A 13,016-nucleotide genomic window follows, 5' to 3' on the forward strand; every position below is an offset into this window, starting at 1 on the left:
TGGTCATACGTGCACTTAATGGATTCAGAAATACTGAAGTTGTCTAAGAGAAATAGGCAAACATGTTTTATCTTACCTATCTATATTACATTTTTATATTATTTATATTTTATATTATATATATTATTTATTTATATGTATATGCTAGTCCTTAAATATTTTAATATTATGGAAGGGCAAAATAGGTGGAGCAATGAGCAAGACCTCAGTCCAGGTTGTCCTGTGGGCATCATCGGTCATACAGTGGCAGAAAATTGCTCTTTGGTGTACCTCTTTAATAGGCTTATGTTGTCTGTACCATTTTTTTTAATTTTTTGCTGTGTTTCTAAGAAAAGGACGTAGTCAACAAGCTGCGTACTTGGTCACAGCAGAAGAATAAAGAGCTTGATACGAATTATTTCTGCAGGTATATTTAGTGACACTCACTTACTGGCGATGGTGTACAGTGGAGAAATGTGCTACTGGGGACTGAAACTCTGTGGCGAGGGCGAGCAGGAAAGCCTGGAGACCCCAGACCCAGCGCCCGACAGCGGCCCGGGCTGCAGATCGCACAGCGCACCCCTGGATTTCCGAGAACTGGGCAAAAGCATGCTGACGAAGTACGTGTCTGTATGCGAGGGACCTTTGCACGGCCAGGGCTGGAGCACCAGCAGCGCCAAGCAAATGCTGTGTTACCTCGGGACCAAGAAATAAACGAGCTCGCCGTGCTCTCAGCCTCCCCCTCCACGCCAGCCGCGGGGGCTCCGCCTGCGTGGCCGGGGGACGGCCGCAGCGGCGCCTCCTCCTCTTCCTCCTCCTCCTTCTCCTCCTCCTCCTCGCCCGGGGCCGCGGCGGTGCGGAGCGGGGTTGGGATGGCGGCGGGCAGCGGCCCGGCGGAGCGGGGCGGGCTGGAGGCTGCCGTGCGGGGCCGCCTGCGGGGCCTGAAGGAGCGCTGGGCGCGGGGGCTGAGGGAGCGGGCTGAGGCCGCCTCACCGCCGGCCCCCCCGGGCGGAGAAGGGGAAGGGGAGGCTGAGGAAGCGAGCGCCCTGCAGGTGCTGCCGGTGAGCTCGGACCCGCTGTCCTGGCCTCCTCCTCCTCCTTATCGCAGCCATCGGGGCTACCGGGGTTGATGCGCCGGTGTCGGTGTTTTCAGATCGACGTGCAGCTGAACATCATGTCCTTCCTCTCGCCGCAAGACCTGTGCCACCTGGGGAGCACGAGCTGCTACTGGCGGGCGGCCGTGCAGGACCCGCTGCTCTGGAGGTACTTTCTGCTGCGGGATCTCCCCTTCTGGACCTCCGTTGACTGGAAGTCGCTCCCGGATGTGGAGATTTTTAATAAAGCCTTCTCAGAAGTCAGCGATAACGCGCTGTATGACTACATGGCAATGTAAGTGCCTCAGCGTTCTCTTGCACAATTTACAGCCCACAGCCAGGCTTCATATTTACTGCAGAAAACTGAAAGCCACTGCTCAAATTTCGATGGGTTCCCAAACCTGACCCTTATTTTAGAAATTTAATTTCCTGCTCTGCAACGGTTTGGCACTGTATTTCTCCTTGGAATTCAACAGGAATGTAAGATGTTATGGAAAAAAAAAATCAAAGCCTTTTGTAAACTGCCTACTGTGCCATGAAAAATCTTGCACTGTAGAAGCAGTGTTCACCACTGATCCTGATGAAAATGCTCTTCACTCTCAGTGCAATGAAAAATAATGTATTGTTTTAATAAAAGAACTAAAAAGTGTTTAAAATACAGCGAGTGGAATGATTGTTGGTTTTGTTTTATATCTTATCTGGAAGACCTAGTAAAAAATAAAATGTTCTTTTTGAATGTGTGCGGAATAAGTACTAATACTGCTTTAGCTCTAATGGTTAGTGGCAATAAGACAGAGCCTGTAATTTCAACCAGTGTAGCTGAAAAGCACAGCAACACTCATAATATGATGATTGGATGATTGAAAAGTCCTCCAAGAGAAGCAGATTATTCTGCGGTGTTTGTGTTTTTTAAAACTCATTCAATGCCTTTAATTAATTTGCAGTCAAAGTTATTAATTTGCAGTTACATTTTCCAAAGATGATTTCATGAAACTCTTGCTTCACAAAAAGTGCACTGACTCCTGTGGTCTCTGTGCCCTTCGTCCCCATTTTACAGCTGGGAAAGAGGTGTTTTGAACATGAAGTGCAAAATATCATAGATTTTGAGCACTGCGTTTAAATGTCTTCAGGTCCAAGTACTTCAGAGCATCACATACTGGAAATCACCTGTCACTGATTTTCATTGTGTCTGTGAGCACTTGACGTTGTTGCTGATCTTAAGTGAAGCACACATTTAATATTTTCTTGAAGTGATTTGTCCAGCATCACAGTGCAGTGGCCAACAAAGCAAAAATTGAACCTGCTTCTCCAGGAAGTCTGTCTCTTCCATCACTGTTACTTCTTTCCCTGTGATTACAAAAGTCATTTCATGCCTTCCAGCTTCTCCATCAAATGAATGCATAAGGCTGCAGACAACAGCTTGTCTACTTTCATAACATGTGTTCTCTGTTCCTCAATAGGAAATGGTCCTTTCCAGGTGGAGTGAACAATTAGTAAACACAGAGGCAGTTTAATGAAGGTTGGAAGTGCACTCAGAATTTTCCTATTTTTTTATGCTGTTTGCAACACAACAGCTTTGATTTTATCCTACCAATGCTGTGTGTGCAGTGAGGCTGGGAGAGTTTCTAATTTTACTTTTTTTTTTTTAAACTAAATATTCCATCCAATGGAAGTACGTTAAAGGTCCAACAAGACCGCATTTGGAATTTGGAAGGACTAATTCTTTTGTCTGCTTTAACCCGTTGCTGAAGTTCAAAGCTGATTATTTCGGTCATTTTTCACCTGTGCTTGAGTTGTACCAGTAATAATGCATGAGAAGTGTGGGACCTGAGTAAACATTGATTTTTACCTATTCTGTATTTTGTGTTTAATTTCTAGTTTGGGTCTATTTTACAGATACAAAAAAAGCTGTCCTCAGAGCAGAAGAAGCTGGAAATCAAGCCGTCCTCGGTACGGGGCTGTAACTTCCTTTTTGCAGTCACTGGTCACTCAGGCAGAACCTCGCTTTGCGATGTTTGGGCCGGGTTTGGAAGAGCTGGATAACTCTTTAGTGCGAAAGATGATGACATGCCCAGAAATTCTGCTAGTGGCTGGCCTACCTCAAAGACGAATTCATGGTAACGATGGTGTTGTTGTTGTTTGTATTGTTTTGTTTTTAATTCTTATTTAAATCTTAAATAAATCCTTATACACAAAAACATTGGGGAGAAATGGAAAACAAAAATGATGCTTTTTAATAAATACTCCCCTTGAAAATCAATAGCATAGTTTAAAAAAAATAAAAAAAATCACCCTTTGTATTTATACAAAACAATAAATGCAATAAACATTGTGATCATGTTGTAGCTGCAGTAAATGTAATGATTTAATTTGTACAGTACCATATCAAGATTTTGCTCTTTTTACTTCTGTTTTAAATCCTAAATTCCGCTTAAATCCAAACCAGACAAAAATGTACATTACTTTATATCCTTTAAGCACAGTACAATTGTAATGGTTACTTTGTATTTACAGGAAGTGTGAAAATAGAACTTCTTAGAATTGTCATCTTTTTTTTGTTTTGTATCATTGTTAATGCAGCCTGTTGTAAATGCAGAACATTTTCTGTGCTGATTTAGGCTAATAGAGGCAAATCTAACTCCCCTATGACCTAGGTTTCTAGGTTCTAATCTAAATATATATAAAAAAAACAAAAACAAAAAAAAAACATGGAAATACCTCCTTGTTTTAATTCAGTTCTATTTATTTTAATTAAATTAATAGTCTGTGTTACAAATTCAGAGCATGTATAAAATTTCAGCGTGAAATAATGTATGTGCTACCCTTAACAGCAACACCTAAGTTTGGATATGTCCATTGTATAGCACCACTGGGATTTTCAGCCTACCACTTAGTCATATCCAGTGACTAAGTATTTGTAACCTCATATACTCATTTTTTTCCCGTGTAGGAATTGGATCAGGAGTCAGTTTTCAGTTTAATAACAATCAAAAATTCAATATTCTGACATTGTATTCAACCACCAGGTAAGATTTGTTCTGCACAAAAAAGGACAGTTTCTCTGTTCTTTCATATTTCTCCTTACAGTTTTGTGATCTGTTTTTTATGCCTGTGTTCATATGCATGGATATTCCTTATAAACTGAAGCTTCAATACATACCTTCAGTCTTTGCCTTCCTTTCTTCAAGCTATGAATTTTCACATGGAAGTAATAACTTTATTTTTCAAATCATATACATAACAAATGTATACGACAAAGACATAGCAGGTGCTCTTGTCTATCTTGATAACCTGATTAATTCCCATTTGAAACACTGTATAAACTCATCCTGGAGTGTATTTTCATGAGTTCTTGCAAATTGCTAGCTATCTGAATACATACACTAGAAAAAAAAAGTGTGAGGAATGAAACTTATGCTGGCTTAAGCTATTTTCCTGCCCCTTTGCTATGCTGCCTAGATCCTGTTTTTGCATTTTCTATTTAATTAATCTGACTACTGAAATATTTTAATACCTTGCAGTGTGGAAAGAAAGAGAGCAAGGGAGGAGCAAGCTGCTGTTGTGAATAAGATGTTCTACCAAGAAAACAGTGTAGTAGGAAATCAGCAAGCTGTGCACTACAATGTAATAGCTCAAGTTAAAAAGGTGTGCGAAGTAGTTGATGGATTCATTTATGTTGCTAATGCAGAAGCTCATAAAAGTAAGATTTTTCTCTTTACTCATATTTTATGAAAGGTTGGCATGTCACAAAAGATTTATGCAGAATATAGAATACATCAACATTCATGTTCTGATTATTTCAAAATCAACTTCATTAGTGCTGTTTCTTCATTTCTTACCCGGTCCAAGAGGTCGCTTGTCTAAGTAGTCTGTTACCTCCCTGTGAGATGTTACAGCTCATTCTTTCAGTTATGGCTGGTACTTATATGTCTGCTCTCTACGCTAGATCTGGGAAGTGATTTTGGATTTTAAAAAAGCAAAACTAAACCAACCTGAATAAAAAATCGTTGGGGGTGGCTAGGAGAAGCAGCCTGGAATGGTGCTAGGGGTATAATGGCCTGGAAAGAGAGCCTCCACCAGAAAGAGTGCAGAAAAAGATGCAATTAGCTCAAATCAGGACAGTCCTATAATAAGAATAATCCAAACAACTATCATGTTAATTTTCTTTATATTCATCAGTTTTAAATGGATGGAAAGGTCTAGCTCAGGAAAGAAGAGGGTAAAAAATGTGAGGGGATATACTAAAACAAAAAATACAGTCGTTAGGGAAAGGCTGCTGGCTGTACAGAGTGTCAGTATATTTTAGTGATTTGTTGTTGTTTTGGAGTTAGAGGTACCTAGAAAATACTCTGTCATTAAGGACTGGAATAGCCCATCTGTGGAAATCTCTGAAGATCTTTAAATAACAGCTAAGTGTGACATGAAGACAGATGATCTGGCCTTGAGTTAAGCAGAATGAGATAATTTGCCTATACCCCTTCTAGTTCTGTGTTGCCTCACCTCTGAGATCCTAAATATTTGAAAAATATTTAAGACAAAAAAAAATGTTCTTATTGGGATTTGCATATATGTAATACTTGCAAATTGTTTCTTAGAACATGATCGTCAGGAGGAACTGGCTCATATTTTGGCAATGATTGATCCAACCCTTGGACCTCCGAACAGACCTCTGCTAGTTCTGTCTTGCATCTCTCAAGAAGATGTGAAAAGAATTCCTTGTGTTTATGTGGCACATCAGTTGCAACTAAATCTGCTAAATCAGCCCTGGATGGTACTTGCTTTTTAACCTTTATTTTCCATTTCCATGTGGCTTAAATGTAATTTAAGTAATTTGTAGTTCCTGAACTGTACCCACCTAAACAAGCTTTCAACACTAGTATTATATGAGCACTCCACTTAAATGAATAATTTAATTTCTCTGGTCCTGTAAGTGGTAAGTGGCTTGCCTAGGTACACAGAAGAAGCTTCAGCTGGAGCCACAAGGTAAGAAAGGGTCTTGAAGGGGGTTTCTCTCCTCTGGATGTATTCAAGGACCTGAACATCCTGTTTATGTAGTGGAGACCACAACTGCAACCAATATTCATGGTGAGGTTGTGCCAATGCTAAATATAGTGGGAGAATCACCTCTTGACCAGCTGATCAAATCCCAATTTTAGATAATTCCTTTGTTTTCATTAAAGAAAACGTTCACAAGCTTTAAAAGTATACCATTTCTAATAGATGCTTTAAAATACATTACAAAATCTGAGAAGTAGTAATGCCTTGAATTCTAAAGTCGGTGACAATTTTCCTGTAAGAATTATGAGAAGAATTTGCAAGTGGCTTCTCATCTGTAAAGAAAATTGTCTAGAATAGCCAATGGAGTGATTAAGATAAAATTCACCTGGATATCAATGCAAGGCTTTTTTTAATGGGTCTTATACTTCATTCTGTAAACCTTAGTGTTTTTTTTTTGTACCATACTCTCAGGAACCCTGTTTAAGGGATATAGAAGCCAGTGGTGAATATTTAGATTTGAGGAGTGTTTTTGACTTCAAAGATAGACATGCAGTGCTACTAAAATATTGTTACGTTGCCTGTTATTTGTAATACATTAACTTTTTATTTTTCATTTTTTATTTTTACAGGTGCAAGATACTGTAGCTGCAACTTTAACTGGATTGCTAAGTGGAATCGAATGGCTCTTAGAGGAAGCAGATTGTAAAAATACGCAATAATGGAACTTGCTTTGGTTTACTGTATAGAGACTTTGGTGTTTGGCAGTTAGATGAATTGAGAATCTTGTCCTGACACAGACGCATCAGAAAGGAGATTTAAAAGACAAACCTGCATACATTTCACTGCACATAAATAATTAACATAGTTAGTTTTCTTTCTTTTAAAATGAGGCCTTTAAGGTGCAATCTCTTCTCAGTATATCTGATAATCTAATCTCATCTGTAAATATACCGAACTAGGTTAGTTTATCAATGCAGCTGTATGGCACGCATCACACATTCAGTAAATACATTCAGTGGATGTCTCGACAATGACAGTTCCTAACCAAAGAAAATACACTGTGCATTGTATTATGCTCCTAACTCATCATCTTTTGTAGTAGATTGACAGAAAGACAGTATCTCTTTCAGAAGTGTAGATTTTCCTTTTTGTCTATTTTTTCTTCAGAAACCACAAGACCTTGACAAGAAATAGTGCTTGAGGCATAATTGACAGCCCCAACCAAAACTCGCACAAGCAAACAAGCAAAATACCTTGCATGAATCAGTTATTTCTTGGTTGTGATCTTGTTTATCAATTGACTACAGAAACCCTTCAACATCTGCTTTCTGCTGCAGTGAAATTATTAATTTGAACTGACATACCCATTGCCATGAGTGAATGTAAAATGGAGTTATTAGTATTTCAAAAGATTTATCAAATACATAGATCTCCAGGACCTATTGTTTACTCAGATAATTGTGGCCACTTGCAGATGTGAAGTATTGGGCTTGAAATTTTCTACAGAGCTGTAAATATTTTTATAAAAAGTAGACAACATTTTAGATCCAAAATGTCGTTTTTCATATTGATGTCTTTTGGCATAGTTCTGTTCCTAGTCTTCCACCTTTTTAATATTTTTTAATAATTGGATGAATGTTCAGAAACTTCCCTTGGCTTTTTTTTTTTTTTTTTGCCTATGCATGTATTTGTTTTGTTTTGTTTTGTTTTGTTTTTTCTTTTGTTTGCTACATGAAAGTGCCATAGTCTCAAAAACAGTTTTTTGTTGTTACCTAGATAAATGTTGCACATGGTGCACATCCAGCTTGCAACTACCTTCATTCTGGTATACATGTTTGATGTTTAACACAGCTACTTCAGAAACATTCCATTTGAGAAGTCTTTGTTTGTTTAATGAACTAATACAGAGATAGGAATCGTAATCTTATTTTGTTCATCTTTATACAGGATTAACAGTTTTCTAGGCTTTTTGTCTGACTTCATATCAGGAGATGTTCTAAGGGAGGATCCGTCACAAGCAATACTATGCTAACTGTGTTTATTATCCTGAATTTAATATAATATGTGTACTCTGTGCTTTAAAATAGTATGCAAAACATGAATAATAGGAGAAAAAAATTGACACTTTGTGACTGGGTGATTGTGACCTTCCTGCTAGTTATAATAATTCTGTTGTTATCTGTCTATGTTAAGGAGAATTGGATGCAGAAACCTGTGTTAGCTATTACAAATGATTGTTTATGCAAGATCTTTATTCTGCTTTCTTCGTATGGAATAAATTATTTTTTAAAAAGTATTTCCAGTCTTTCTCTGTGTTAAGCTCTCCCCCCGTCTGCAAACACACAAACATGCACTGTCTGCAGTCATGCTGCCAGAACAGATAACTATAATTGCAGCATTGCTTTCATTAGTGACTAATGTTATTAAATGTTTAATTAATAGATGTTAATTTATTGTCATTTTAAAAGGTCAAGATAACGTAGGGAATACAGTTTATCATAACCGGGGGGACATATTTTACATTAACTTAGAATATCTTGAGATTTTTAAGGGCACAGCCTTGGAACCATGGAAATTGGCAGTCTGTGCAGCTGCATCACTGGAATCCCAAGAGCTGGGGGGGCAGCCTGCATGATAGTGCAGTCGGTGGCAGATCAATACGACTAAGGAAGATGGTGAGTGGAGTGTGTGCTTTGCAAATCAACGGCTTGGGTGCAGGGAAATATGCCATGAAATAGGCAATCAGCCTGTTTCATACGCCAAATAAGTATTGCAGAGAGGCACTGCCGATGTCATTTAGAAGTGGCTTTTGTATTTCACCTAGAAAATACACTATTTAAATTCCTGAGCCTGGTGAATTTAGAAGCATGATAAGGCAATTAGGTTTGGATAAAAGTAGTTGGATATTGAATATTTGAACGTCACTAAAATTTATTTTAAAACAAGCTTTTAATTTGTTGTTGGTTTGTTTTTAATATGGTTTTTACATTTGTATCAATAGCAGCAATTATGACTGTGATGAGATTGTGAGAAATAAAACTCAGCAATTTGTTTCCCAGAGATCCTGTTCTCCCGGAGAAGAAGGATTCTAACACTGCTAGAAAGAGAATCATTTTCCTGTCCACTGACACAGGATGCTTATTTAAAAAGCGTTCACAAAATAAAAGCAAAAGAATAAACTGACAGTAAATCTAATTTATGATAGATCTGGTAATGGGCCCTCCTCTGAGCAGCTTTCCCCCAGCAAAAAAAAAAAAAAAAAAAGGAAGTGGCCGTGGGGGCGCTGGTTTTCATAGTCTTTGAAATCGAGAATAACAGGAACGTTTGCTGTCTACTCCAAAGAAGGTGGAGTGAAGGAACCTGCCGAGTCCACAGGACACCGGTGGTGCCCCAGGACTGGGTTGGTGTCTCTCGGCTTCTTCTCGAGCGGTGCCGAGCGCCCCGGCGGGGACCTTCTGCTCCCCGCAACCCCACCTTGTCCCGCTGGATGGCACTGCCGGTCCGCACCTCGCACCTGCGGCAAAGCTGCTTCAAGGGGTCCCGTCCCTCTGACTTTCCTCAGATACAGGCAGTTATAGAAAAGCCTGTGAGAACAATCAGCGTGATTTTCAAAGGGTTATAGAGAGGGAATTTGATGCCCCTGCTTTCAGTCCGGTGGGTATTGACACCAATTTGCACGGAAAGATTCTGATTAAAGCAAGTTGCAGTCAGGAGGATGCATGGAAATCTGGCATCTTTGAGAGGTGGTTGAAGCTTAAGCCAGTGATTTAGTGTGTCTTTCATGCCATTTTAGGAAGAGTGGTTCTGGATAAGATATCCTTGTTATGTAGAAGAGTGAAGAAATTATATTCTTGGGCCAATTAGACAAGGTGATGCTAGAGTTTGAGCTTGTGCTTAAATCTCAGGTCAGATGTTTGCACACAGGCTGCTCTCAGTTCCCTGGGGAGGATGAAATTACAAATGAAGGATAGAAGTAGCTGTACAGAAGAGATGTTCAATGAGAGAGACAGAGCAAGCAGCAGAATGCAGTGGATCTGGACACAGGGGTATATTTAAGAACCAGCGAGGCTGGATGATCTCCCTCACTAGCTCACTTCCCCACCAGCATTAAGTTTACTTTCTCTATACCTCCCTTCCCAGGCCCCACTCTTAACGACTTCAGCTGTCCTGTACTAGATTCTCTATAGGGTATAATCACACCACACCACAGACCTGAACTGGACACAGTGCTCCAGATTCAGACCCACAAGTTCCCAAACCAGTCTCTGACCCATCGTGTTCCCTTCCAGATGATGGACTTTGCATTTATCTTGCTCAGCATCTGGAGGTTCCTGAAGAACCCATTTACCCAGTGAATGCACACTTGCAAAAATTCTGGCTGTCCTTGCACCAGGATTCTTGTATCTCTGGAAACACCGGCCCTGCCCATGACAACACGCAGAATCAGTCATCTGCTGGGAGAGAAAAAAAAAGAAAAAAAAAAAAAAAGAAACAAACAAACAAAAAAAGAAACAAACAAACAAACAAAAAAAAAAAAAAAAAAAAAACATGACATAAAGGCATTCAGTCTTTTTGTGAAGGCTGAAATCAATCAAGCCATCTGCTCCATCAAAAAAGTTGAATACTGTGAGTCTCAGAGCCTCTAAATAAATTCCTGCGTAGTTTGGCAAACTGGTCACCGGTGAAAGAGAGCGTCTGGGACTATGTTAGTCTGATACTGTCTCAGAAGTGCATTTCTCCAAGCTCTGAAAAGTTTTGCATTATGAAATAAGGCTGGCGACAACCCACAAACACCTACCATACTTGTTAAAATATTTAATGGTGATGACAAGAAAATAAACTCTTCTTCAGTTTGGTCTCAGGAATGACAATCAAGGAACTGAGGGAGGTTGAGAGGGACTGAGGTTTGTATTTATTAATCAATTGCATTTTGTTGATAAATGGATGCAATTTTTTGGTGTCTTTCATATCTTCCCCACTGACTTGAATTATGAAGACAATTCCACAGCCTGATTGCAGGGGGGACACATTCCACAAATGTGAACATACAAGGGCTACTTTCCAAGAACAAAAATAACCCTATTTCTCTACTTTGAATCAAATCCACCTTGTCTTTTATGAAAGCGTCTTATACAAGTTTCCTGTGCAAAATGAGTCCAGAAACTGCAGTTGCTTTGAACTTTGTTCTATAAGACTGATAGTATTTCCAGCCAATGTACTATATTTTCAGCTAATGGACTGTGTTCTGTAAGACTGGTAGTACTTCCAGCCAGACATCTTTGACATTGAACTGGCTTCATATTAAATTTTGTAGAGATTTAAAGATGTGTCCATACCTTTAATTCATATGAATATGGTAGTTTATATTTGACCTGGATATGTGCTATACATTAAATTCTGTGTGAGGAAGTATTTAGAATTGTATCATGAATCTGAATCACTAATTTTTAAGCAAAAAAGTTACCTGGGAATCTCCTTTTTGGACTATAAATGTCATTCATTATGCGTCCAAGCCTTGTACTGTACAACAGTACAACATAAGGATGTACTGACACAGCTGCACAAATGCATCTTTTAAGAAAATCACAAGCTATATTCAAGACAATAAATAGAAATAATGTTTAACTAACAGAAAGATTAAAGTAGTCTTATGTTTATCCAAAATTAGAGATTCAAATTTTGTAAAAACATAAATTATTGGGAGAAAAGAACCTAATTACCTGATCACTGCTGCATTCATATAAACTAGGAAGGGCAACTCTGAGAATAATCAACATGTGGTTGAATTGTGCACTTGAATACAAGCATATTCCAGTCTTCTGATGAAAAGAAAATTGCAGCTGAACCAATATCAATATCCTTTTCAGCTGATACACCTGAACTTCTTTTGAGCTCACTAAAAAATCACAAAGCTTCTATCAAGCACTTACAATTTTTTTAACTTGTTTTTAATGACAGGATGTGAGTCGATACAAATCAGCTGGTGCATAGATACACAACGAGACATTTTTCCCCAGTAGTTCTCTGATCACTTGTTCCAGTCACAAATTGTTAATAATTTAGAGACAAATTGAGAATTAAACAAGCCGCAGGAAGTGTTGGTGTAATGATTTTTTGGAGTGACTCAATGTGCCTGAGGGTGTAGTCATTTGAAGGGCCCAGTTTACAGAAGACATTGCAAGCTGCTGCCACCATGATCAACAAGATTCATGGTAGGCACTGAAAATCACCAATAATGGAAATTTCTGGCTGACAACAACAACAACAAAAAGCATCATAGGCACTTTCCACAACATCCAGGGGCATGTTCATGCTGACCCTCTCACACTGACCATGAGGCTTACAGTCAGCTCCTGCCTTAATTTCCCCCTGGCATCTCTGGCCTAGAGCAGTAGAGCATAGCACTTTTTTTCCTGCTGTTATTCTGTCCACCAAATTCTTTTCATTGGCCTGACCTGTAACATGCTGAGTAGATGAGGCTGAAGTCAGGGGGCGGAAGAAACTGCAGATCTGCGTTGCATCTGGAGCCCATGGTCTGTGTGAGATTCTGCTCTCAGAGGTGCAGCCATATGCCAGGAACCCTCTCCTAATCCTAACCACATGCCAGATCTATAAATTTACCCCATATTTGAGCACACAGAATTGCAGACACTGGGAGAAAGGAAAGTCTCAGAATATTTGAGCTACATCCACAGAATTTCAATAGTTGTGGCACGGCATATAGGGAAATTCCTGAGGCCTAGCTATTCCTGTAAAACCACTGCTGAGATATTTGTATGCATTTATATATTGCTAGCTTGATCTCTTCATGCGTGTGTCACAGGAATGGAGGTATTTGGGTACTGGAATATCAGCACTGTCACAGCATTTCTTTGCAATGGCAAAAGGGCTTGCTCTAGATGGGCGCTTACAGCACCCCCAGAGATTGTCAGTCTGCATATTTAT

At 39.4% G+C, this 13,016-nt stretch overlaps 1 protein-coding gene across 1 annotated transcript; it reads left to right on the plus strand.

The window, feature by feature from the left end:
- Nucleotides 1-473: 473 nt before the first annotated feature.
- On the plus strand, nucleotides 474-8,367 carry FBXO4 (F-box protein 4). Its single transcript, XM_084305517.1, has 7 exons — nucleotides 474-1,040; nucleotides 1,133-1,368; nucleotides 2,970-3,190; nucleotides 4,024-4,099; nucleotides 4,595-4,773; nucleotides 5,669-5,844; nucleotides 6,701-8,367. Exons 1-7 carry the CDS (start codon nucleotides 612-614, stop codon nucleotides 6,788-6,790), a joined length of 1,407 nt encoding a protein of 468 aa, XP_084161643.1. The 5' UTR covers nucleotides 474-611; the 3' UTR covers nucleotides 6,791-8,367.
- The last annotated feature ends 4,649 nt before the right edge of the window (nucleotides 8,368-13,016 follow it).

This window comes from Netta rufina, assembly GCF_964035555.1.
Source record: "Netta rufina genome assembly, chromosome: Z".
Classification (NCBI taxonomy): domain Eukaryota; kingdom Metazoa; phylum Chordata; class Aves; order Anseriformes; family Anatidae; genus Netta; species Netta rufina.